At 31.2% G+C, this 24,822-nt stretch overlaps 1 protein-coding gene and 1 pseudogene across 3 annotated transcripts in view; both read left to right on the forward strand.

Moving 5' to 3' along the window:
- Positions 1 to 24,822, forward strand: part of LOC140049177 (rho GTPase-activating protein 6-like) — a 77,160-nt gene that overhangs the window by 38,775 nt on the left and 13,563 nt on the right. For all 3 annotated transcript variants that reach the window (XM_072093996.1, XM_072093998.1, XM_072093997.1), the window contains exons 2-4: positions 7,469 to 7,622; positions 21,458 to 21,568; positions 21,723 to 21,892. In XM_072093996.1, coding sequence (XP_071950097.1) covers positions 7,469 to 7,622; positions 21,458 to 21,568; positions 21,723 to 21,892 — 435 coding nt within the window. The remainder of the gene's footprint in view (positions 1 to 7,468; positions 7,623 to 21,457; positions 21,569 to 21,722; positions 21,893 to 24,822) is intronic.
- LOC140050550 (5S ribosomal RNA) lies at positions 23,113 to 23,230 on the forward strand (annotated as a pseudogene).

Genomic DNA, 24,822 nt, shown 5'->3' on the forward strand with positions numbered 1-24,822 from the left:
TCCAAACATGGAAGTGGACAGTAGAATCCACTGGTTCCGCACAAACTAATAGATGGGCTTACCAACACTTGACAATAAGGACCTACTTGTGTCAACCCGCATTCATATTTCCTGAGGTTCACCACTTGTGCAATTTAAGCAACGGAGCAATTTCAAATCGCATTCTATTTTTAACAAGATTTTTGTTACCTTTTTTGAATGTTGAATAAATCATGGAATATAGAAGTATTTTCCTATTCATTATACATTTGAATATGAAACCTTAGTTATTCTGTTTGAAAAGGTACACTACCATTAGATAACTGGGGTTTAGTTATTATATTAGCGGTTTTCCGTACCCTATAATCAAGTAAAATATACACACTGAAATATAATATGTCCACAAGACAGAATCTCAAAAGATGTATTTCATACCAACCATGGATAAAGAGAAACTCCACAGACTAGAAGTTGAAATATGAACAAGATTACTGTTTATGCAAAAAAAAATATAAATTATTCTTCAATCAAACTAGTTTATTCAATAGTTAATTTATCTTCATAAAGTATATATTTTTACAATTTGAATTTATAGTGTTATTGATGATAGCTATCAATTACATATTGTTTCATAGTACAAAATTATATTCCAATATTCAATTTCGTTTAATATACTATAATGCATTTTATTAAAAGTTTGCTTATTATTAAAGGCTTTGAAACAGCACTATAGAATAAAAATGACACTTTCACATGTATACAAATTTTAAGGAGGTGTAGCAATTGTATCTTTCCAGTTTCCTGATTCTAATCTTACATCCTATCCAGTTAAGGATATCCACCATGTATTAATCGTCCTTAATATGCACTTTATATATATAATGATTCATAATGCAAATTGCACCAAGCACGTTTTCAAGGAATCTCCTTAAGGAGTTGGATAGCTGAGTGGTTAGGACACTTGACTGTCATACAGATAGACCCGGTTCAATTCCCGACAACTTCCAGTCCACTCAGCTGTAAATGAGTACTTGGTTGAAAATACTAGGGAGAAAAAAGGCGGCGTGGAAAGAAACTGGCTACCCTACCACATAATGCCGAGGCTTAGTACAATGAGCTCCTAACAGCTCATTCCCCTACGTTCAGAGAACACAGGACTCGCCTTTACAAACTACAGACTATCAGTGGATCAGGTGATCAGTACAATGTCCTTCTAATAGCAGTGATTTGTTTTGATTGTACTACTGCTGTTGTTTACTACTGTACGATTGTAGGCCTATGTTAAACAATTGGGGGGGGGGGCAGGTTCCCCAGTCCAAAGTTCTTGCTTTCATCACTTTAGACCCCATGTTACAATAAAAGAAATACTGCCTTATTATATTAACACACAACTCAAGACAAAATATGCAGTAGCTGAATGCAAACTTATGTTGCATATTTCTTTTAGAAACGATCGCTTGTTTTACAGCTTTGAACATATCTATTTCAATTTTTGCTATTAACATCTCTTATTTCAAATGAAAAAATATATCTATAATTCAAGATCATATCAACTTATCACAATGTCCTATTAAATAATGTTATTCAAGATCTACAAACGGTTGTAGTATTAGATGGTGATATGGTGTGAGAGTAATGTAATGAACAGGACTGTGTCATATTCTTGTATCCTAAGGCAAGATGTTTTATTCTCGTATACAGGTGGAGGAAAAATGGCAAAATCAGCACTGTGGTCATGTTACAAGAGTAGTCAAAACAATATAGATTATCTGATTAAAATCCTAGAAAGTAGGAAAAATGTAATGTGAACCTAACATGATCATATATGATATACATGATGATATTATGAACAACTTAATCACCCTAACATACCTTTGGGGGTGGGGGAGAGAACTTGATAAATTCAGAATCAACCAATCAGTATTTGATTTAGTATTTTACATAATTTTATTGGTATGGCGCAGCTTTCATGCAACAAGACACCTCATTAGCAATAAATAGATCATGATATGATTTTTATGTGGATCGTTTCTCATGTCAACTCATCATGATATAAGAAACAATACTTTATTATGAGCATGCCTATTGCCTCATTGTTGTGATGGACGTCCCTAGAGGGCCTAACCCACATTTCCAGAAAAGGACCATATTACATATGAAATACACACGTCACTGTATATGAATGCTAATACTTGAAGGCATGTGAAATTTAGTTGAGTGGCTAGAATATAATGTATTGTTTTAGTTTATGTTGGAAAAATCAAGTATAGAGGGCACATGATCTGATGCTAAAATTATTGAACTACAGTATAAGAGAACTTTAAAATGGAATATGTTTTCAGTGGGCCTTTCATACTGGGTTATTGGTTTTGACATCTTGAACTAACACTCCTACTATCCCTTGATAAGGAGATTGTCATGATAATGTGCATTTTGTAATGTAATTTCTCATTTAACCCTTAATAACATGTACACTGCCTCCCTTGTGTATTCTACTCCTGCTAATTCCTTGAAAATGAATACCATCTTCATTCAGGTAGTTGCACTGTATGTGTTCTATTCTAAGCTAATAACCGAAAGAAATATGATAACGACTCCAGCTAGAAACTGACGTCAAATGGTTGAACAACCTCACAACAAAACAACGGATGCAACTAATAAAGGGTTGATATATTCCCATCTTACTATAAAAACCTTTATAAGTTGTAATTCAGATTTTTTATTAAATTACTTTTCATTTTTTACCTACTTAAGACATTTTAATAACATCAACAACATTATTTTTACAATTGAAATCATCAGTAGAATTGTTTTTAACAACCTTTTTCATTTTGATTTCAGTTTTTGTTTTAATATTTATCAAATGATTACATTATAAATTTATAATGCAAGTTTAAACAAACACAAAAAAAAAAATTATAAATATATTCTTCTGGCTGTATCTGTTTCCATATTCATATAAAATTATTTTGTTCAATAACATTTTCATTCGTAATTTATTTAAAGCTCCTATGTATTCATCAATTTATTCATTGTAATACATTTTTTTTACATTCATTATTTTTTCCTTAATTTAATCATTAATATTATAATTTAATTAATAAAACATTTTTTACTGGGTAAAGTAGGTAATGTTGAACCCCAAACTAAATACTAACAGCTTTCGTTCCCATCTCCATTTCATATTAATAGCGTTTGGCCACTCCTCACAAAAAGCAGTACCGTATGTCTTCGAAACAAAAGTACACAAATCCACTGTGTATTTTGTTAAAAGATTAAGTGATTTTATATTGTTGCAATAACCCTGGTTATACAACCATAACCTGAGAGCACTTGATTCTTAAAACATAAGCAAATAATTCAGTCTTTATTTTAATCGGAACCTTCTGGTTTTACGCTTTGGGGAAAAACTTTTATAAATCTTTTAACCTTTACTTATAAATGTTGTTTTGAGTAGCCTTTGGGGATTATCCAGTAGCATTTAAAAAGAGATGCTAAATTCTCTACTTTGTGTAACTGATCCATGGTTTATCCACAAAAGACACAAGTTCTCTGAACCATACAGCCTTTCAAATGTCAGTTTTATTTACATGTACCTCTTAGGATAAAGAGCCTCATCGAACCTCAAGTGAACCTAAGAAGGTTTACTGAATCTTCTTGCTAATAGAATTATTGATGTAATACTTTAATAACATTCTTATCATATTTTTTTTAAGTATCTATTTCTTAACAGGTGTTCACTTCTATTACCTATGAGATTCACAAAATATTATAATTTTATTATGATTTTATATATGATTTTCATAGAATAATAATATTAAATGATCTACAAAACAATATAAAAACATTTATAAAGACCTGGAGGAAATTTGACTAAAAGTTTATTTGTTAAACAAATTAAATAGGTAATAAACCATCCAGATTTTATGTGGTCTGATGGTTATGCTATACTGAGAAGTACTGGTTCAAATCAGGGGGACTACAAAACCTAAACTGCCCTGAATGCTCAAGGGAAATTCAGGTTTAGTATGGTGTAACTTGGGATTTGAAAATGCACATGTTTACATGCAGATATTGTATTGAACATCTTATTAATAATATTATAACATTACTTTCAAATTTCATTTCAGATTACATTATAGGGTTTTATTGTTTTCCATAAAAGGTGAAAAATTATCATGAGCTAAGTGTGATACTGTTACTTACTGTTATTTACCATTTCTGCTGCTAATATCTAGTCTTAAAAGTACACTTTAGCAAAGGGGGTTGTGGGTGGGGAGTGGTGGAGATAGGTTTACGTCTCACTATAGTCTATGGACTACAATAGTCACAGTCAAAAATGCGAAAATCAAATACAACTAGATTTGAACTCGTCACTTTGACGAGTTAGTTATCCGCACGACAAACGCCACGCGCACGTCATACGTTGGAATTTTGCACACGGAAAAAGATTATGGCATTATGACCTGAACTGAAGAATATCATATGCTGTAAGTGCTGAATTCTGTCAATTTTGTGTCATATAGTATAGACAGTGCAAACGGTATAATCTGTAAACATGTTACATACAGTGTAGAATAGGTGAAATTACGGGACCCCCCGTTTATTCTTATTTTTAACATGGTGACGGTATCAAAATGAAACACTAAGATAGCAATTTCGGAAGGACATTATCTCAGCAACCACATATTAACGTATAGAAGAAATTTGAATACGTAAAATATAGATGCGCGCCCTTTTAAATGTGATGAACTATTACGAAAAATATGAAAATACGACTTTTTTTATTCAACTGGCCATATGATGATGTCACAACATCCGATTGGCAAAATGTTTACATGAATTCGTATCCACAATCCAATAGCTTCAGAAAACGTTTTAATCATGATTATCACGTTTTATTCTGACGAGCTATAACAGATTGAAATTTACTGTAAAGATGAAAATAAGTGACCCACGTTATTTTCATTTTTAGACATGATGACGTCATAAAAATTAAAACATTTTTAACTCGTGCGAAAGATAGTTGATTGACCTAGATAATATAAAAATCGGGGTGAAAATGGAAAACAGATAATTGGAGATGCGCTCTATTAAATGTGATGAGCTATGATGAAAGATACAAAAATCAAAAAAAGTTAGCGCATGATATAAATTAAACTTTTGCAAAGTTTCAATTTAAAATGTTATTTGGTTTTTGACCTATGTTAAATACGCAAAATTCATAAAATCGCGCGTAAGTCGCGTTACGCATTTCTGACGTCATTCACAATAGGAGGTGCACAACTTCACGTAAATGCCCACATGGTGACAAAGTTATAAAATGTTATATCTACAAGTTTTTGAGATACACGTGACACAAAAATGACAGAAAGAAAGAAGAATAATACAGGAAAAAAAAAAAAGATGATGAAACAGGACAGTTAAAAGGAGTTATCCGCTGAATGCGGATAACTAAAAATTCCTTGGGTTTGGGGTAAACTATGAAGAATTATAACATAATCAAGAGGTTAATAGCCTCTACACAATGTTCATTCTATCATACAATAATATAGGCCTACTATGTGTGAAAGATAGCTAATTTATAATGAAACAGGTGCAGAACTTAGGGCAGCCTACATTATGTAGTTTTTAATGTCAAGTATGGTAGCGTTGGCAAGGAAATAGAGTAAGAAAGGTATGCTGATAATAGGTAAACGCGGCATCATAAAAAACAAACTTGTTGAGTGATGATGATGAATCAGGCAGGATGGGATCCGGTTTAATTCCCGTTTTCCTGAATGTCCTTCAGCGTTCTGAAATGTTTTTCTCGTGCCTGGCATTTGGTCGAGGTTTGCATAACCAACTCTCCTTTGAGGTTTGTAACTGTTTATGTTGTGGTTTGAACTAATGACCGGGACATGTGCACATTTTAATATGTACAACATTTTGTTTATTTTTCTGTAATGATAATACCAATCAATGAAAAGGATGTTGTTATGAAATAGAAAGAGACAACAAATATGTTTGGGGTTTCAGAGGTTGAAAGTAATAACATCCGGAACAATTGTAAGCATAGTTTCACAGGTTTTGATGGATAATGTAATAAATTTGACCAAAAAAAATGATGTATTGCAATTACTTGGAAACTTTCAACAGGATTCATGTTTACAAAACTTGAGGTTCAATTCCAGGGACATCTTTCCCTAACTCGGTAATTAATAATTTTTAACAAGGTTTTAATGTCTGTTTGGTTGGAGGCTGAAGGTAACAGGCAAATTTGCAGTGTACACACCGGCCCTTGTGGACTGTAGTGACCTTTTAGATATGAAAAAAAGGATTTTATAAGAACTAATACTACTTTTGCGTGCCATATCATTGTTAGTGTCGTTCAATTCATTCATTCATTCATTCATTTATCTTTTTATTTCGGAATATCATGGTGACATAATATTATATCCATAGCAAAAGAGAGAAAAAAAAAATCTTAATCTAACAGCCTCATAGAACAAAAACAAAGATATGTAAATATATAAAGTCAATGCAACAAAGCATTCACTGATTGGATTTATTTGAGGATGTTTCAGTTCTTTGGTGCCATGCAGCATTTCCCAGGTGCTAACTTTTGTAAACACAACATACTCCATGTTTGATAGGCAATCAGTACATTTGAAATGCATTGTGGTTAGTTGCAATTAGAACAGGCTTATTAAAGGTTTTAGCATTCAGAAAAATAACAATGATGATATTGTTGTTTTCACACTGGACCATATCTTCAATTTCAACAAACAAAATAATTTTTTCCCCCAATTTTTTATTTGAGATATTTTACTTTAAATTAGTGTTTAAGCCAACACCCAAGTAAATGAAATAAATGATTGATTGTATTCATTACTTGACATTAACTAAAATATTACTTTACATTCTTATGGAAGGTTACGTTTGACAGTTGAAATTCTGTATTAAAGTTTAATGCATACATAATCAATTTGATATGACACTTTTGAATGATGGATAGAGAGAGTGAATTATACAGTAGTATCAGTATTCATATTTTTTTTATGAATAAACGCACGGTATTATTTTTTTTAAAAGAGCTGGGACAATAGATTGAATGACATTTTGACAAAAATGTGTTTGAGAAACATTAGGTGGGATTACTCGAGTACTGTATTTAGTTGTATGCTAAACATAAAATTATATACGTAATATTTCATATATCTTTTATTATCTATTGCAAGATAGCTATTTTATGAATTCCTTTGGAGGGGGAGGGGGGTGGAAAAAACCATTGATCAGCATACAAAAACGATTTTTGAAACGTATGATTTATTGTACGTATCTGAGAAATTATTTTACACATAATATTTGTCATATGTTGATAAGTTTGCGGTACACCATGTATGTTAGTTCTGAAAAGAACTGTTGAGTTTCTCAACTTTTCAATCAATTGTCATATAGATACTGTGTTAGCTATTGAAAAGTAATAACAATATACATTTTTTTTTAGGGAAATAGCCAATGGTCAAGTGTTAATGGTCGAAGTGTCCAATTATCCGCCACGCCACTTCAACAAATATCAGACATTGAATTTAACCAACTTCAGAAGATATCTTTACACAAACTTCAAGCAATAGACGTCGGACATGTCGCCATTCCTAAAGGTTTGTAAACATTATATATTTGAATGGAGTGGCAGAGGGGCACAGGTTCAAGACTCGCCACAAGCATAGTTCTGGTGGTAAAACAAGTGTTCACTAAAGGTCTTAAAACTGGGCTGGCTTCTGTGTACTGGTCCGTCACTGCCCCGGTCATTGTCACACAGATGAATGAGCACTCTTTGGTGGCAGCAGTACTGCGATCCACTGTGATATGTAGTTCATTGCACTTTGAGTTATTATATAAAGCACATTATAAGCATTTTGATCTGCTTAGAATTGTGCTATAAGCAATATTATATAATGCAGTTTGAACCCAATCAATCTACTACTACTATTTTTGTTGTCTCTTGAATTAAAAATAACAATTTGTGGACTCCCAAAGACAGTTGTCCAAATGTCAATTTCCAAATTAATTTTAATTTTGACCAATTCTGTATTAACAAATTATATTTTTTTCAATACATCTAATCCTACACAGACTGTAATTAATAATCTATGATTATAAATAAAATGTCATCATTTTGTTTTTAATTAAAAACCAAGGCTTAAATATAATCTGTATACTATTTGTTATATTGAAACAGAGCCTTGTTCTACAGACAATCTGTCTATAGGACTTTAAATTCAAACCTAGTTTGCGTTTTATTACAAATAAATGTTCACACTTTAGGGATTAATGGCAAATTGTCACAACAATGATATATTTCATGACATGACACAGTTATGTTGTTGGCTCTAGATTAGAATTTTTAAAAAAAGATTTAGTGTCAGAAATTTAAAGTATAAAATATTTTACTGTACATAACTATACGTTATGAGGCAGATCGAGAGTTTTGTTGGTTATGTTGAAAAAGTGATGCATAGCGAAAAGAAAAATTACAATTAAAATATTTTTCAAAAGATTAAACTATACAGAGATACAGTGGTACAAACATTTATAATAACAATTATTTCCTCTAAAAAATAGTACATTGACAAAATTAAGTGGGGGGTTAGGTCCGGTTTCATGAATTCACCTATAGTATGCACAAAAGGTTCTTCGAAAAAAAAATGTGTACAAAAATTCAATGTAGATTGCATCTTAAAACCTTTTTTCTGATTTTTATTTTAGTACGCTTGTGTATACAATATTAACAAATGAGATTTCAAGTTTTGAACATTAATGTGATATGTTGCACTTTACAACACTAAATTTGATTATTCCAAGCATACATTTTAGTTGTTAATGTCATAAGAATCTGTATAATGTGCTGTATAGTAGCATTTTCCCCCATTTTGATTTTCTTTTATTTATGATAATGTACTTTTTATGGCAATTAATGTACTGTATTTTAATTAAATTCGATAAAGGAAATAAATTTGATAAATGAGCATTTAAGCATATGCTGGCTATACATCTCAGTCATACAGGAGAAATGGTATAAGGTTGCAGGGTTCACAAAATTCACAAATATCTCAAGTACTCCTTCCAATTTGGTGTCTACTATATTATATATATCCTGAATTGTTTTCCTTTTGAAACACTGCATCAGAGAGAAATACACTGTATCATGCAACACCAACATTCTGGGAATTTCTTTCTCATTTTTTTTTTCAATCCAAGGAGGAAAGTCAAGAAACTTTTAAACTGTTAGTTTCATGTTCAGGATTTTATTGTTTTTCTTTTAGGGTCTACTTAGATTAGCAATGAACCAAACATGAGAATGATGAATTTTGTATATATTGAATACAACTATTTGTAAGATTTGATGAGGTAGAATACCGTATTTTCCGGAGTATAGGTCGACCCCAAGTATAAGTCGACCCCCAACTTTGGCCTAGAATATCGTTGATTTTGGTATGACCTGAATATAAGTCGACCCCCCAAAATCGGCTAATAACACAACTTACTTTAAAGTTCAAAGAAGGCTAGAAATGTATGAAATGTGGTTGTTTGTTTATATTATTAAAGTGTAGGCCTAATCAATATTGGACGGACGTAATGACGACGACTTCGCCGCCGTCTTCACCAGCCTATAATAAATTACAGCGATGTAGCGTTACTTGCCATCAGCGATGTTTTTCGCGTCACTCGAATAAATTAAAACGAGTTTTCCGTTAGGAAGCTTATTAATTGTACAGGCGAGTAGTTGTAAATCGCGTTATCTGTAAATGTACACGCGCCCGACTAAGGAGAATTTATTTTATGAATAGACATGCGCAGTAATTGTAATTACGAACAAACAAACAAACTGCGCATGTGTATAGATGAAAATATCGCGCAATTACAAACATGTTTTCCCACAAAGTCTCGACCTATACTCCGGAAAATACGGTACAGTATATGAAACTGGTCAGATATTTTCTTAGAAGCAACAATACAAATGTACTAAATTTAATCAAATTCAACCCAGTAGTACTATTTCAACCCAGTAGTACTATTTCAACCCAGTAGTACTATTAGGGGATTAAATTTTAGAAATTGTATCAAGTATTCTATAAACCTCTTGGGGAGGAATTTTATATGAAATGAGGGTCACAACTCAAGTATTGTAAGCAAAATTAAAACAAACATGACCCAGTATTGTGAAGTTACCTAGCAACAAAGTCATCCTTAGTGGCTGTGTGCTGTTACATAGCAACCATATTGAACCAATCTTGGTGAATTTGGTGAATATTTAATGTTAAATTTCTTGGTCCTTAAAGATTTTGAAGAAAAAAAATCAATTATCTTTATTTAAAAATCAGAATTTTCCAAACGTGAGCGTGTGTTGTGGAGTGGAAATTTGGGGCGGGAAACATGCCAAAAATGGGTCCACATAGGTCATGCAAAGAGATAAGGAATTATGCTACTTTTTATGAGCCTTGATAAATCAATTTTAATATCCTGGATCAACTGTTGCAAATGCAAGTATTTAATTTATTTTTAATTTTTTTTCTCCGAAAAATGCAGCAAATAAAAGAAATGTACATTATGAATGATATCACAATTTATTATTTTGCGCATAAAATCACAGAAAATCAATATTTCACATGTGGTGCCACTGAGAACGTCTGTATTAAATTTTTACAAATAGAGGGCAGCATATATATATTGCCTATTATTCCAACTATACTTTTAATACTGTAAGTCTATAAAATCTTGTTTATCTTTTGTTTCATTCCTAAATGACAATTTTGATTAAACAGCTTGACTGCAGTCTGAAATGGCTCCAAATTGTTAGTGTTTTCGTTACTGATACTTTTTTGAAAATACCATTGCATAACATGTTATTCTTTTTATTTTTTATTTATAAAATTGAAATATAAATTATTAATAACTATATATTGTGTCTCGCACAGCATAGTTTGGTATGTTTTATATTTTTCATTTCAAATTGTAGAATTATTGGAGGCCCTACAGTCAAAACCTCAGCAATGTTAATACATTAGCTAATTAATGGAAAGCTTTCAATCTCATTTATTCGGCACCTAGATTACAAAACTTGACTGTATCTGAGCATGCCCAGAAACCTTATTTTTCTATCTACTATTAGTTTTTGCTAGAAATATGTAATAAAAAATGTACCATTTGCCACATTTCTTGTTGTTTTATCAATTATTGATTGTGCTTATTTACCAACCATCTTGAATTTCAAAGTCATTTCAGATGAAACATGCATTTTGTAAGAACACACACAAGCGTGTCCTTGATCATATATTTGTCACGCATTTATGTTGTATATAAATTATTGTTAAATAAGGTTTACCGTACATGTTTGGCATCTTTCTAAACCTAACTCTTATGCAATAGATTTAGATTATGTTATAAGTGACAAGCTATTATGTACTACATTAAGAAATGACATTCAAATTGCAATACCAGCAAGACAGAAACATACATTCTATTTTATTTACATTAAGCTATGTTAAGTACCACCTCTCCTCCCTCATCAAATATTGGAGCTGCATGACTTTTGCTATTAAAGCCCCATTCCCTACGTTTTTTAGATCTAATTTAAGATCACAAACTATATTTAATGTAAAAATAATACTATATGGTCTTATTGCGATAACTTTTTTCGTCTTTAAAATCCCAAAATGCATTGCGCGCGGATTGATATTTTTGTTTTTCACCTGTAATTCGCCCACTTTTCGATCGATCGTGAGGCCAAAACAAATGGAAGACTCCTAACTTTTCAGCGAAAATACCGGGTTTTCCCCAATTTGTATCAACTGAGTCTGGCAAAAATAGAAAGACAATTAATGCAGCAACTATACAACGTCAGGCTAGGTATATAGCTAGCGTACGATGTTCGTACGTTACCGATGTTTACCAGCTAGGCCTACAAAACTAAGCCTAGCTAGGCTAGGTCTAAGACCGTCCACGAGAGGTCGATCGCCGCGAGCTACTTAGGTAGTGCATTGTTTTTCACTTTTTATCATAATTTACCATAAAACGTACATTTAAGACAAGGAATGACATGGTTTAATGTTTTTAAAGTGATATATATGTATTATTTTCCAAAAAACGTCCAAAATTGCAGGGAAGGGGTCTTTAATGGTAATCTATTGAAAGTGCATGATTCTTGTCATCAATCAGGTGTGTGAAATGTCGACTGAACTTCCCAACTATCTCATTCTCATGTTGGTAATCACAATATAACCAATGTATTCGAATATTGAAAAATGACCACTTTTACCAAATATGCAGTAAACATATTGCTTTTTGAAAGCTTTTTTTCTGTTTTGATTAAAGTACACATTAAGAATTAAGAAAACTAGAAAATAAATTGACACTCTGTAATGATTATGGCATATGGATACAATATTTAAATGCAAATGATGAAAGCAAACTAAGGTTTATCTTAGGAGGAGAGTCTATTCTTCTCTCTGACAATTCTTACAACGCATTTGATAAATTCTGTAAAAGCTGTCATCGGAAAAACGGTCTTCGTTGAAATATTCCCAATGACTGTTGCTTGTATATAGTTTATTTTCTTTTAGTTTTTTTTTTCTCATTATGTTTTGTTTCTTTTTCAAATTATTATGTTTTGTTTTTTTGGACCGCACCGCATGTTGTGAGTGCCACTGATTCAAAGGTGAATGGGTCAACAAATAAATAAACATCTCACAAGTCTTGTTTAAGATTATAAATTAAGTATGGGTGTTTATATGTTACATTATGCTGACCTAGGACATAGCTTTGCCATGCTAATTCATGTCCTTCCAAGCTCCATTCCTCATATTTAAATTAAACTGGGTGGAAGACCTTTAAATAAAAATAAAGACAAATTAAGCTCGGTGACATCGTCCTAGTTTTTAAAGGACAACCTCATTCATGATTTGTTAATACCATTCATGGAATTCTTAATGATTAACTGTAATCTGTTACTTACACATAATAAACACAAATAGTTAGGTATTGGTAGTCAGGATAATTGATATACGACTATAAAATAAAATAAATTAGTCTTGTCTACGAGATTGAAATTTCTTTCATGTATAGAAGTGCGTCTGTTTTATTCAGAGACCTACATTTGTTCAACCTTGGTTGCAGATTCTATAGTTCATAGAAAAAATTACAAATTTACGCAAGAGCTGAAAGCGTTCAGAAGTTCCCCGCCGCATAACAAAACGTGAAAAACAATATGCACAATTTTTATTGTTCAATCAATTGTTTGAGATCAACCTTAGAAATGTATACACTAGTCAAGTGGAATTTCCCTCTTGAGAGTGATAAAAGGCGATGAAAACTATCATCCCAGAATTTTGATACAAAAACCGCAGAATCAAGCATAAAATGCTATAACGTAATTCAGAAAAATATACATATTAGTATCTACGTTAAAATATAAAATTTATACTTAGAAATGATTTTATCCTAGGACAAAATTTCAAAGGTTTTAAAAGCACAAATTAAACCTATTCTACAAGATATGGTTGTGAATATTATACAAATAATGAATGTTTATGAGTGCAATGGTACAAATAATGGCACGAGGTGAATGATGAAAGGTTATATAAACGAGGCAAAGCCGAGTTGATATAACCTTTCATCATTCACCAAGTGCCATTATTTGTACCATTACACGAATACAAAACATTCATTATTTGTTTTATATAACATCTAGACGTTTTTTTTTCGTACACAAAAATGTTTCAAAAAGTACTATTTAACGATCGTTGAATAGTGCGTACTATTGCACGCCATGTGACCCACATTCGTCCAATCAAATGACAGGAATTTATATAGGTGTTATATAAAAATGTATAACACATCATACATAAAATATGTGATATAAATAAACACAGGTTTCAGACCCATCAAATTTTTAAAACAACATTAGTATTAAACAAAAAAAAAAGAAAAATGTAATGTACATATTTATAACACCTGATCGTATCCTTGCCATTTGATTGGTTCATTTCACATCAAGCGCCATTCAGTTTTTAGTTCTACAGGTAATAGTTCTTCTGCAGGTCTAGTTCTACTTAATATATATGTGATATTTAATGGTTCTATTGCATGTTCAGCTTTCATTAACGATTTTAAAAATTGTTTGAAATACAACTTTCGTTCTACATCCAAACTGACTCTAAATGGACTAGAGAGAATTTAATCTTGTTAACCATGGAATTGATCATTATATAAAACCAGCTTTTTTTTTTATTTAACATGGATATCAGGACGTACTTTTTGCAATTATAAAGGCTTGCATAAAAAACCCATTTGTGAAATTACCTTGAAGATAATTTAAAATGTTAATGCATCTCTTCATATTAGCTTATACAGTATTGTGCTTTGTTGCAAATTGGGTGATTAACAAATGTACTATCCTTCAATGGCTCCTGGTTTCATGGTTGTTCATGACTTAGTACGGGTTAGACACACGTATTGGTATGATATGTCTTGTGCAAACAATTGAGACTTTGTTTGATTTCTTTCTTTGAAAACATAAACTGTGAAAGCAACTGAACTACAAATGCTCGTTTTATATTGTCTAACAAAATCCACCAGTGTGTGTAAATTATGGTTGAGAAAGGGGAAAAATAATAGTTGCAACACAATGAAATATATCTCAAAATTAAAATAAAAAGGATAGTTTAACCGTATATGTTTAGATGGTACGTCCCACCCGATTTGAAAGTAAACTGTGATCTTCCATACTATAGAGTGATCATAGGTAAAAGGTCAAATAATATACATTATGAAATTTTCAAATTCAGTGTTTATATTCAGTTCATAATTACCAACATAATTTAATAACATCACAGAAGCGCTAGTCCATCTATCATATACAAATTATTAACAGTGGTCAATGAAACAAAAATTAAATTCTTCAGGAGCTGTCTTGCATGCTTTCAATTTGACAGTCAAAATTAAATTATGAACTCTTTATTTTTACAGGCTTAATAATAAAAAAGCACACTTGGAAATGGTCAAGTTGTTAAGTTATTATTAAAAAATCTTCCATTTCAGGCATTTTTCTATCTGCTCCTGATCAATCCGTCCAATTGTCGACAAAATCATTAAAATTCACAAAGTGTTCTTTGATTTGTTGTTACAGACATAAAGTCAATTTATTTAACAGGATCAATTACGTAAAAGTTAACACGCAATACTAAATCTCTTTCACAACAAAGTTTGATTATTTAATTCATTAAAACCTCAAAGCATATTCATCAATATTATTAAGAAAGTTACTAAGGTCGACTCTATCGTACAGATTCGATTACATGACGAGAGATTTCTTTACAATCCACATGCACGCACGTTTAATTGTTATCCAACAAATTGTTATTAACGATTGTTAAATAATTGTTAATTTACAAAGTTGATTTATTGTACAGGGTTGATTACATGATTTAAGTATGTTGGAATTAATACCATACTAATACTATAGAATTCAAATTACTAATTTAAACATAAGAATAGGTGATTCTGTTTATTCCAAACCAGGGGTGTATCTATGACTTTTTATACAGGGAGTGCTATTACATAGGTACAGTATACCATAAAACCTAAAAAATCTCAGGGGTTTTTAAGTCTAAAGGCTTATTGTCGAGATGAGCTTTTTTCAAAATCAAATAAATTGGGGTTGGGGCTTCTTTTTATTGAAATGAATGCTGTAATTGCTAATAAAATTATATTTTTTTAGACATTCACTGCCAATTTTACATATTACTGTATTTGACAAAGAAGATTAAGAAGATACAGGATGCAATCAAAACAATTTTTTGAAACAGTTTTTAAAAACAATAAACTGTAAAACAAATATATAAACTTGATCATACATTATTAGTCTGGCATTGAATCACCAACAAACTTTACATGTGTTTGTATTGTTTATTTCTGTTCCTTGATTTTGATATGAGCTTCTTTTCGAGATTACTTTTGTAAACCAAAGAGCTCTTTATTTTCGAGGTTTTAACTGCCAATATTAAAAACTAGTTCATAAATTTATTTGTATTTAAAAGGGTGAATGTGCACTGCTAGTGCTACCATGCCTCTTCCTCTGAATCCACCCTTGCAAATGAAGGCCTTGGGCCCCCTCAAAAATCCGCCACTGGCTATAACCTTGATCAGTTGTGATTATTGTTTGTGTCCGTACCATTTTATATATTATTTTTCACTATTGATTGGTTTAGAATCTTTATTTTTCAATATGATTAATTAGTCTACGTCATTCAGTATGAAAACCATCAGGGATGATTAAATTTGATTCTGAAGAACACATTTAAGACAAAATTAACCATAAAATTACGTAAAAAGCATTGAAAACTCATGGTCATTCTTGCATAGATTTAATGGATTGTGATTTCATGGTAACATTTGATCTAGACAATTTCTAATTTTGTCATCATTGTATTGTGTCATAATGATAGAGATAATGGCTTCAATTATGACATGACGTGTCAATTAATTTGGCATTAATTAACTAATCCCCAGATTTGTCTCAAAAGTTAAATAATATCTGTGTAATCTTACCATAATAGATGGTATTACCAAAAATTAAAATGAGTTCACACGTGTATAGTCTAGTTTCTAGACAATTTGGCTTTAATATTCGTACAAATAAAAGCATTTTTGCACACATGATGTGCCATAACTGTCTGGAATCCAAAATGCCTTATCGGTGGCGCTACATAAAACTAAAGTGGCAAGTCAAAGAAATGTGGGGAATTACACCAGACCTTTTCTAAATGCATGGTTCTCAAAAGCTTGAATGCGAATACAGTATACCAACACAATGCATTGAAATGGAACATGCATATAACTAAACTCAAGGTTGTGAAGTTACTTCAATTTAATTCTACACATGTTTCTACACTACAATATTTGAATAAGAAAAAAAGAAATTTCCTATACAAGTGGCATGGTGCACACACAGATATTACATAAAAAGTTGGTGTCAACAAGAAAGGTTCACTTACACCAATTATCCATGATGTCATCATGCAACATACCATCCAATTCAAAGCTTTTTCTACAATTTATTATGATCGTAGGCCGACAGATTAAAAACAAACGCATGCACAAAATTAACATTCTTAAATCCTGAACAATAACAATACATTTAGTACAGTTTTTTTCATAGTAAAACTTGTCTTATATAAGGACTTTTGACAAATGCTCTAGTTGCGATGGTTCCTTAAACCTGTCAACCTAAATAATTGTATTGTGTCTCATACTCTAAATAATGTCTTACATTTGTCCTTGATGATATTAGCGCCAATAGTACAGTATTGGATTATTGTTTAGCGATACCGTTTCTGTGACAGGTTCAGGACAATGTACCCTATTATTTATTCCCCAATCATCATGTCATCTAGATATTTGTTCCACAAATTGCTGTGCTCTAGATATATCCAAATATTTGCCCATTGTTGACTTTTTGTACCAAGGGGTGGGGATCAGAATTGAATTTTTGTATACTACCATTTATTATTGGTAAATGACAAGTGTACAATTTAGAACTGGACCACTTCTCAATATACAAAGTGCAAAGCAATAAATTTACACACAATACTATAGTTAGAGAAATTAATGCACATACACACCTAAAGCCATTACCTATTTTCAATACTGGATATTTTTTAACATTCTGTAGTTAAAAAAAGTACCGACACTAATATTGGATCATTTAAAACTTAATTTCTTATGTTATCAATATTTTTTTGCGCTGTTGAATTACAATGAATTAACAATGAATGAAAAATTGATTCTCTGTAATTAATTCCCACTGTTCAGTACATGAATGATATTATTCAGCAGTCAGATTGTCACTTATGTGTGCCATCAAATCCCTCGATAATAAGCTGTCAACAATGAAAGTACTTAAAAACAACGTAGTCTTCGATTATCTATTACCCAGTCACCGTTATTCTGCAGTTGTCATTAATACAAATTCATGGCATGCTACCAGAAAGATTAATACTGTATTTTGTACATTTTCAGCTTTTTATGTTTAGCTAAAGTTTTAGTTCTGTGTGCTCCATAGGATTTATCTCCTGTCATATTCATTCAGTCGTGTTTAGTACTACTGTATATAGACTGGAATTTCAATAGATTGCAGTTCTCAGAGATTGTTTGTGGTTGATTTTTTTATTAGCTTCTGGATTAATAAATTTGCATATTAAATATAAAGTTGATTCATTCATTCATTAAATGATTATAATTGGAAACATAAATTGTTGAATGAATGGTTGAATAACTTTGGATTGACTGATTGATTGTTTAATGATTAATTGAATAACTTTAGATTGATTATTTAATGATTGATTGAATAACTTTTTGGATTGATTATTAATGATTGATTGAATAACGTTGGATTGAATGTTTAATGATTTATTGAATAACTTTGGAATGACTGTTTTATGATGGATTTTGGATTGATTGTTTGATGATTGATTAAATAACTTTGAAATGATTGTTTAATGATTGCCTGAATAACTTTGGATTGAATGATTAATGATAGATTAAATAGCTTTGGATTGATTATTTGAGAATTGATTAAATATCTTTGAAATGATTGTTTAATGATATCTTGAATAACTTTGGATTGAATGTTAATGATTAAATAAATAACTTAGGAATGAGTGTTTAATGATTGATTTAATACGTTTGGATTGATTGTTTGATGATTGATCAAATAACTTTGGATTGAATGTTTAATGATTGAATAACTTTGGAACGATTGACTAAATAAATTTGGAATGATTGTTTAATGATTGATTGAATAACTTTGGATTGAATATTTAATTATTGATTGAATAATTTGGATTAACTATTTAATGATTGAATAACTTTGGATTGAATGTTCAATGATTGATTGAATAACTTTGGAACGATTAGTTAAATAAATTTGAAATGATTCTTTAATGATTGATTGAATAACTTTGGATTGATTATTTAATGATTGATTGAATAATTTGGATTGACTATTTAATGATTGAATAACTTTGGATTGAATATTTAATGATTGATTGAATAATTTGGATTGACTATTTAATGATTGAATGTGTGTGCATCTACATGTAGTAAGTAAGTAAGTAAGTAAAGCTTAATTTCTTTTTTTTTATATTCAACCTTTTAAAATCCCAAAATAGAAATGCATAAGGCAGGAATATTAATATTAATAAAAACAATCAGTAATATGATATATAGTATCCTTATTGATTTTAGCTCTTTGAATAAACCCATTTGATAGCATAGCCTCAATATATACTGTAATTAAACTTATTTTGAAAGGGCTTTAAAACTTTAAAGTGTGTTGCTATTTTAGTAGACAATGGGGTGACTACTTATTTTTGTTTATATTCAACATCTAGAAATAGCTTCTCTTTAGAGATAGGCAGTTGGATTTAAAACCATGGCCTAGTTTCTCGACCAAATTAAATGTAATCCCTGTGTTATTTTTACTCTTGTTTTTTCTTTTCCCCACTGAGCCAGTTACATCAGTCTTTTACCCGGCATGGTTTTACCATCTTTTCCCGTAGGAATCGTACATTGCACTTTAGCAATCAACAATACAAAATATTATTTGATGAACAGAACATAAAATATTAATAAGAAATGTTAAAGGTTACATGAATGTTATTGATATCAAATTGATATTTTATCTGACCCAGTTCACATATTTCCAAATTAAAAATTTGTTTATTGTTCAATTTATAAAATAGCTATAGATATTGTATGTATCAATTTCTTATGATCATTTGTTTATTGTTTAGGGATTCTTCAACTTTTTATTATAAACAATTTATAATTTTATTTCATATGCTTCCAACAGCGAGTAACTCGCCAATTACAGGATGGATAAACTATTTTATATTATTTATCATGCTTTATAAAACTATGTCTGATTTGAGGCTTATGGGGTAGAGTTGAAAGAGTTTTGAGTTAAAAACCGTTTTGAGATAACAGGTTTCTAAAATGTGTATGGTAGTCTATTTCCCCTTTCTGATTGGCTAGCAAAACTTTTTACACACACCATGATGTCAACACTGGGGTTTTGTTATGGTGTGTGTGTGTGTGTGCATAATTGTCTTAATGTTGAGGGATTTTTGTCATAATTTCTAGAGCTTTTCTAGGCAATTTGTTCAACCATAACTTTCCCAATGATTAACATTTAAAATGGAAGTTCTGTCATCACAGATAGCATGCAGCCGTGTGCATTTGGCCAGCTTCAAATAAATGATGTATTACAAAGAAGTATTCGTTATTTTTCTGTTATGCGCTGCTTGTATTCTTAACTCTAGACGCAAGACGTAACAGTTCCGGAGTCCATTTTAGATGTTGTAACATGTTAACATTCTTTATTAAAAGCTAACTTTAACCCATGCGTAAGAAAATTGTAATTTTTCCCTACTTGAAAATTGTAATTTTTCCCTACTTTTAAATTCTTTCGATTTTCTCAATCAAAGTTCAAAGGACATAAAATGATTGATGAATGAATTGATGATGAACTTATTGTGTCAATCTTCCCTCATAATCAAAGTTATCCATGTGATAAATCATCGGCTTGTTCTATTTTCAAAGATTATTTGAATTATCGTAATCGATTGTGGTTAATCTAATGTTGATGTTTTCTATATCTTTTTAGTCTAGTATGAAAGTCACAATACTGCTGATGTTTAACAATTCTGTGTTAGCAAATTCAATTCGCCTTTATTTTAGATTCTTGTAGGGAAGTAATTCAAAATCAATACATAGCCATAATTATTTGTAAATTAGATTAAAATGAATACCAAGTAGCAGACAATGTATTTTGCTTCATCTGTAATTTTCTAAATTTGTGGAGTTTTTTCTGAAAGATTTGAAAATTAAAGATAAGTGAGTCTGAAAATTTGGCTATGGCCCTGAGTATAATGATTTATACTATTTATTGAAAATGTTCAATTTGTATAATTTCTCTCTCGTTTGCTCTATAGAATGATAAATATAGTAAATGGTCTTTCCTAAAATTAGACTCCCTTGACTCCTGAAAATGTACTTGGTATCTGGAAAATCTGTTTTGTAGTATGCTATTCTTTTGAGTAAGAATGGTTGTTCAGTACATGAATTATGTCTGTAAAATTAAAAAACACATGTATTTATAAATCAAGAAAAAACTCTACCAGATAGCTCGTTCGAGACTTTCAGTCAAATTAGTAGTGTGTCGGCTTTTGTTATGCTAATGAGCCAGACAATTCTAATCTGCATATGTTCAAAATTGCTTGACGTGTTGGAAGTCTTGTTTTAATTGGGACACAGACACCATAACTAAAATCTTGGTTCCCGAAATGGTCCTTCGAGAGAAAACTGTATTTGAATTTAAATTGAAGAGTATATATTTTGATTTCTGTTTACATTAAAGTTTGTTTTTTTTTAACAGATCCTGCACTCAAAAGACCCAAGAAAGGTGGCAGTATTTTACGAAGTAAACAGAAAAACACAAATTTAATAGATTTACTAAAGTCCAAAGAATCCAACAAAGATGGAAAAGGTAAAGAATAACATTAAAAATAGATTGATGTGGTACAAAACCGGAGAGTTATTTACACCATGAACCATCCTGAGGTGTAAATGTACTTAAAGATGGATTGTAATTATTTTTCAGGATTTAGAAATATAAAATACAGCACAATTGTTAATTTCAGATTCACTGTCTGGGTTAATGTTTGGAATTTCCCTAGAGAAATGTATTTCACATGACGACCAGTTACGGAAATACCGATCATCACGGTTGAGAGAACGACGTGAAAGTCTTGATCTTGCACATACTATCTCAGTTCGACCAACACCTCGACAGTTGAAAAGTGTTAAGAAGGTAAATTCGGAATAATCAATCAAAAAGCTTTACATGTTTTACATACTGTTGATAAATTTATATTCATGGCAAACACAAACGTGTGCATTTAAGTATGAATGTGAATTTTAAAATTATATTTAAGGCCTCTGGGGATGAATATTGATCATGCTTCAGCAAGAAATAGAAGTTTTTATTGCCCAGACGGGTGGATTAAGTCAATATTTGGCTGTTAAGTCATTCATCTGTAACCATTCGACATTACTTCAATTTAACATAACTAAGTCTATTTTATTGCTTGATTTTGAATATCACGTGACATGCATATCCTCTCCTAATTGAACGATTATAAACATAGAATTCTGTACGACATGCTAGGCTGAATGATACGCCATGGAAAACCAACCTGTGTTGTTTGCTTAGCTGCTCTACCAAATTCTGAGCACAATATTTTTCAATGGGCCTAGTCTTGTTCATTTGATTCAATCAAAGCAACAAATTGAATTGAATAAAAGCTAAAAACTAAATTAGCTATGACTTTAAAACTAATTCATTTAAAAGTTTTTCCTTGCACTTTAGTACGATTCCAAGATGCTATTTCATCTTCATAGCATTATTTTTCTTTTTTATAATAAATATTTAAAATACTAATAAATTACTTAAAGATGAAATGTCTTCCTATACAATAGGGAATTGTTGTGCAACAATAAATGTTCAGTGTTCGCACATGAATATAAATAATCCATTTGTAGAAGTAAAACTACATTAATGGTAAAATCCATCACAAGTAGAAAATTAAAACAATAGCTAAAGCATAGAAAAGCAAATATGTGGGTTTGAATTTGCTATATATCGATGGGGGAGAAAATGTAACAATTTAGGGGTGTAGAAAGATACAGAGGTATAAAAATATGTGTGTGTGAGAGACATTATAAGATAAGGGCAGTTAAGACCAAGCAAAGAAAAAACATTTTATAGATTCCAAAAAAAAACATTTAACCCTCGACCTAATGGTAATTATCTCATCATCCTAGAAGCCATTGAAAATTAGTTGGTATGCTTGGAAGAAAAAATTGCGTGACTGAGCAACATATTGATATGGAAGTTGCATCCTGACCGGATTGCAACTGCCAAGCCAATATGTCTCAAAAAAATACACTAGAAAATCTTGATTTTGTGACTTTGGTATACTGCAAAGGCTTTGTAAAATATGTTTGCTTGGAAGACATAAATAGAAGACATAGTACGGCTTTACCACGTTGAAACACCGGTTCTCGTCAGATCACCGAAGTTAAGCGACGTTGGGCCTGGTTAGAGCTTGGATGGGAGACCATCTGGGAATAACGGGTGCTGTATACGGAGCTGGGGTCCCGTTAGGCATTTGAAATCAGCACTGCTGACTCTTATAGCAGCCCCTGCATCTAGTATCTGCCTCAGATCTCTGGTCAAGGTGGGCACTGGACGAGAGAAGCCCTTGATCAATGTTAGGACCAATCAAGGTGCTTTAAACAGTCCTGGCTTTGTTTGTATCAAACCTGTTAGTGGCGGTAATTATCACTGTTGGTTTCGATTAAATAAAATAAAAAAAATAAATAAATAAATAAAAAAATAAATAAAAAAAAAAATAAAATAAAATATGTCTGCTTGGAAGAAAAAATTATATGTGACTGAGCGACATATTGGCATGGAAGTCGCATCCTAACCGGATTGCAACTGCCAAGTCAATATGTCTCAATAAAATACACTAGAAAATCTTGATTTTGTGACTTTGGTATACTGTGAAGGCTTTGTATTTGTGTAATATATTATACAAATGCTTTTGAGACTATGTTCTCCTACCGCTGCAGGAAAAAAGGCCTGTCGGTTTATCATAGTAAACTAGTCAGGAAATGCAAGGCTGTGTAAATGTTTTTGCCTTTCAAACATCTGAAGTGATTCCAATTTTATATTCCGTGAACTTTGCAAATAAGTATATATATGTCAACAGATTCCAAGCTAATCTAATCAGAAAAATTAATTATGCAACTTGCATCCTTTCAACTTTTTGGAAAACCGCATTTACAATTTACATGTACGAGAATGCATTTTCAATTAATTACACAATATTATACATTAAATTTTATGGTACACACAGACTTTGCTTTAATTAATTTATACATGAATTATACCCAGGGGTACGCCTACGGCATTCCCAATATCTGCAATACCATAGTTTACATACTGTCGTCCGCACTTAGGAATGTTAAAGCTGTTTATATTATGTGACTGGCGATGTTGAAATATATTGTGTTGATGCATTCACAAAGATTTTGTTTGTCAAAACTACTACACAACTGTTGTAAGTGGTTGAAAGTGTTGACAGTGAAAAGAAACCTAATTTAGTTTAAATTTAGAATTCTAGTTCCAGATAAAATGAATGTAGAACAGACAGATGTGAAATTCACTTAACTGAGAGTCAAATTTACAATCAAGTTATTTTTATAGTTACTAGAATTAAGTTGATTGATTTTTTTTTTGAATGATGTTAAATTCATAGAACTAAGTAATGTATAGTATAAAAACATAGTCAAAGTAATTAAATAAATAAAAATTGAACACAAATTCTCTCTGATTAAAGATTTTGGCATGCTCCTCTCAAAATAAGAATCACAGGTCAAAAAGAGATGTACAGTATTGCAACTAAAGAAAGTGCAATTTTTGAAATAAACAAAATTAAAAGGTAGCTTTGAAAAAGAAAACAAAATAAATCTAATATTAACACATTGACTGCCAAGGCATTTTCCGTAATTTCTGTCCCAGTGCCAAGTCCCGTTTACATATTAAATTACAGTTTGAAAGTGTAACATCTGGTCACAGACTATCATGATGTCATTCAAAATACGATGGCGGGAAAAACCGTTGAGACGTATAAATACGTCACTGGCAATGGTCCAACAATTTTATTGACTTTG

Source organism: Antedon mediterranea, chromosome 5 (assembly GCF_964355755.1).
Source record: "Antedon mediterranea chromosome 5, ecAntMedi1.1, whole genome shotgun sequence".
Taxonomy (NCBI): domain Eukaryota; kingdom Metazoa; phylum Echinodermata; class Crinoidea; order Comatulida; family Antedonidae; genus Antedon; species Antedon mediterranea.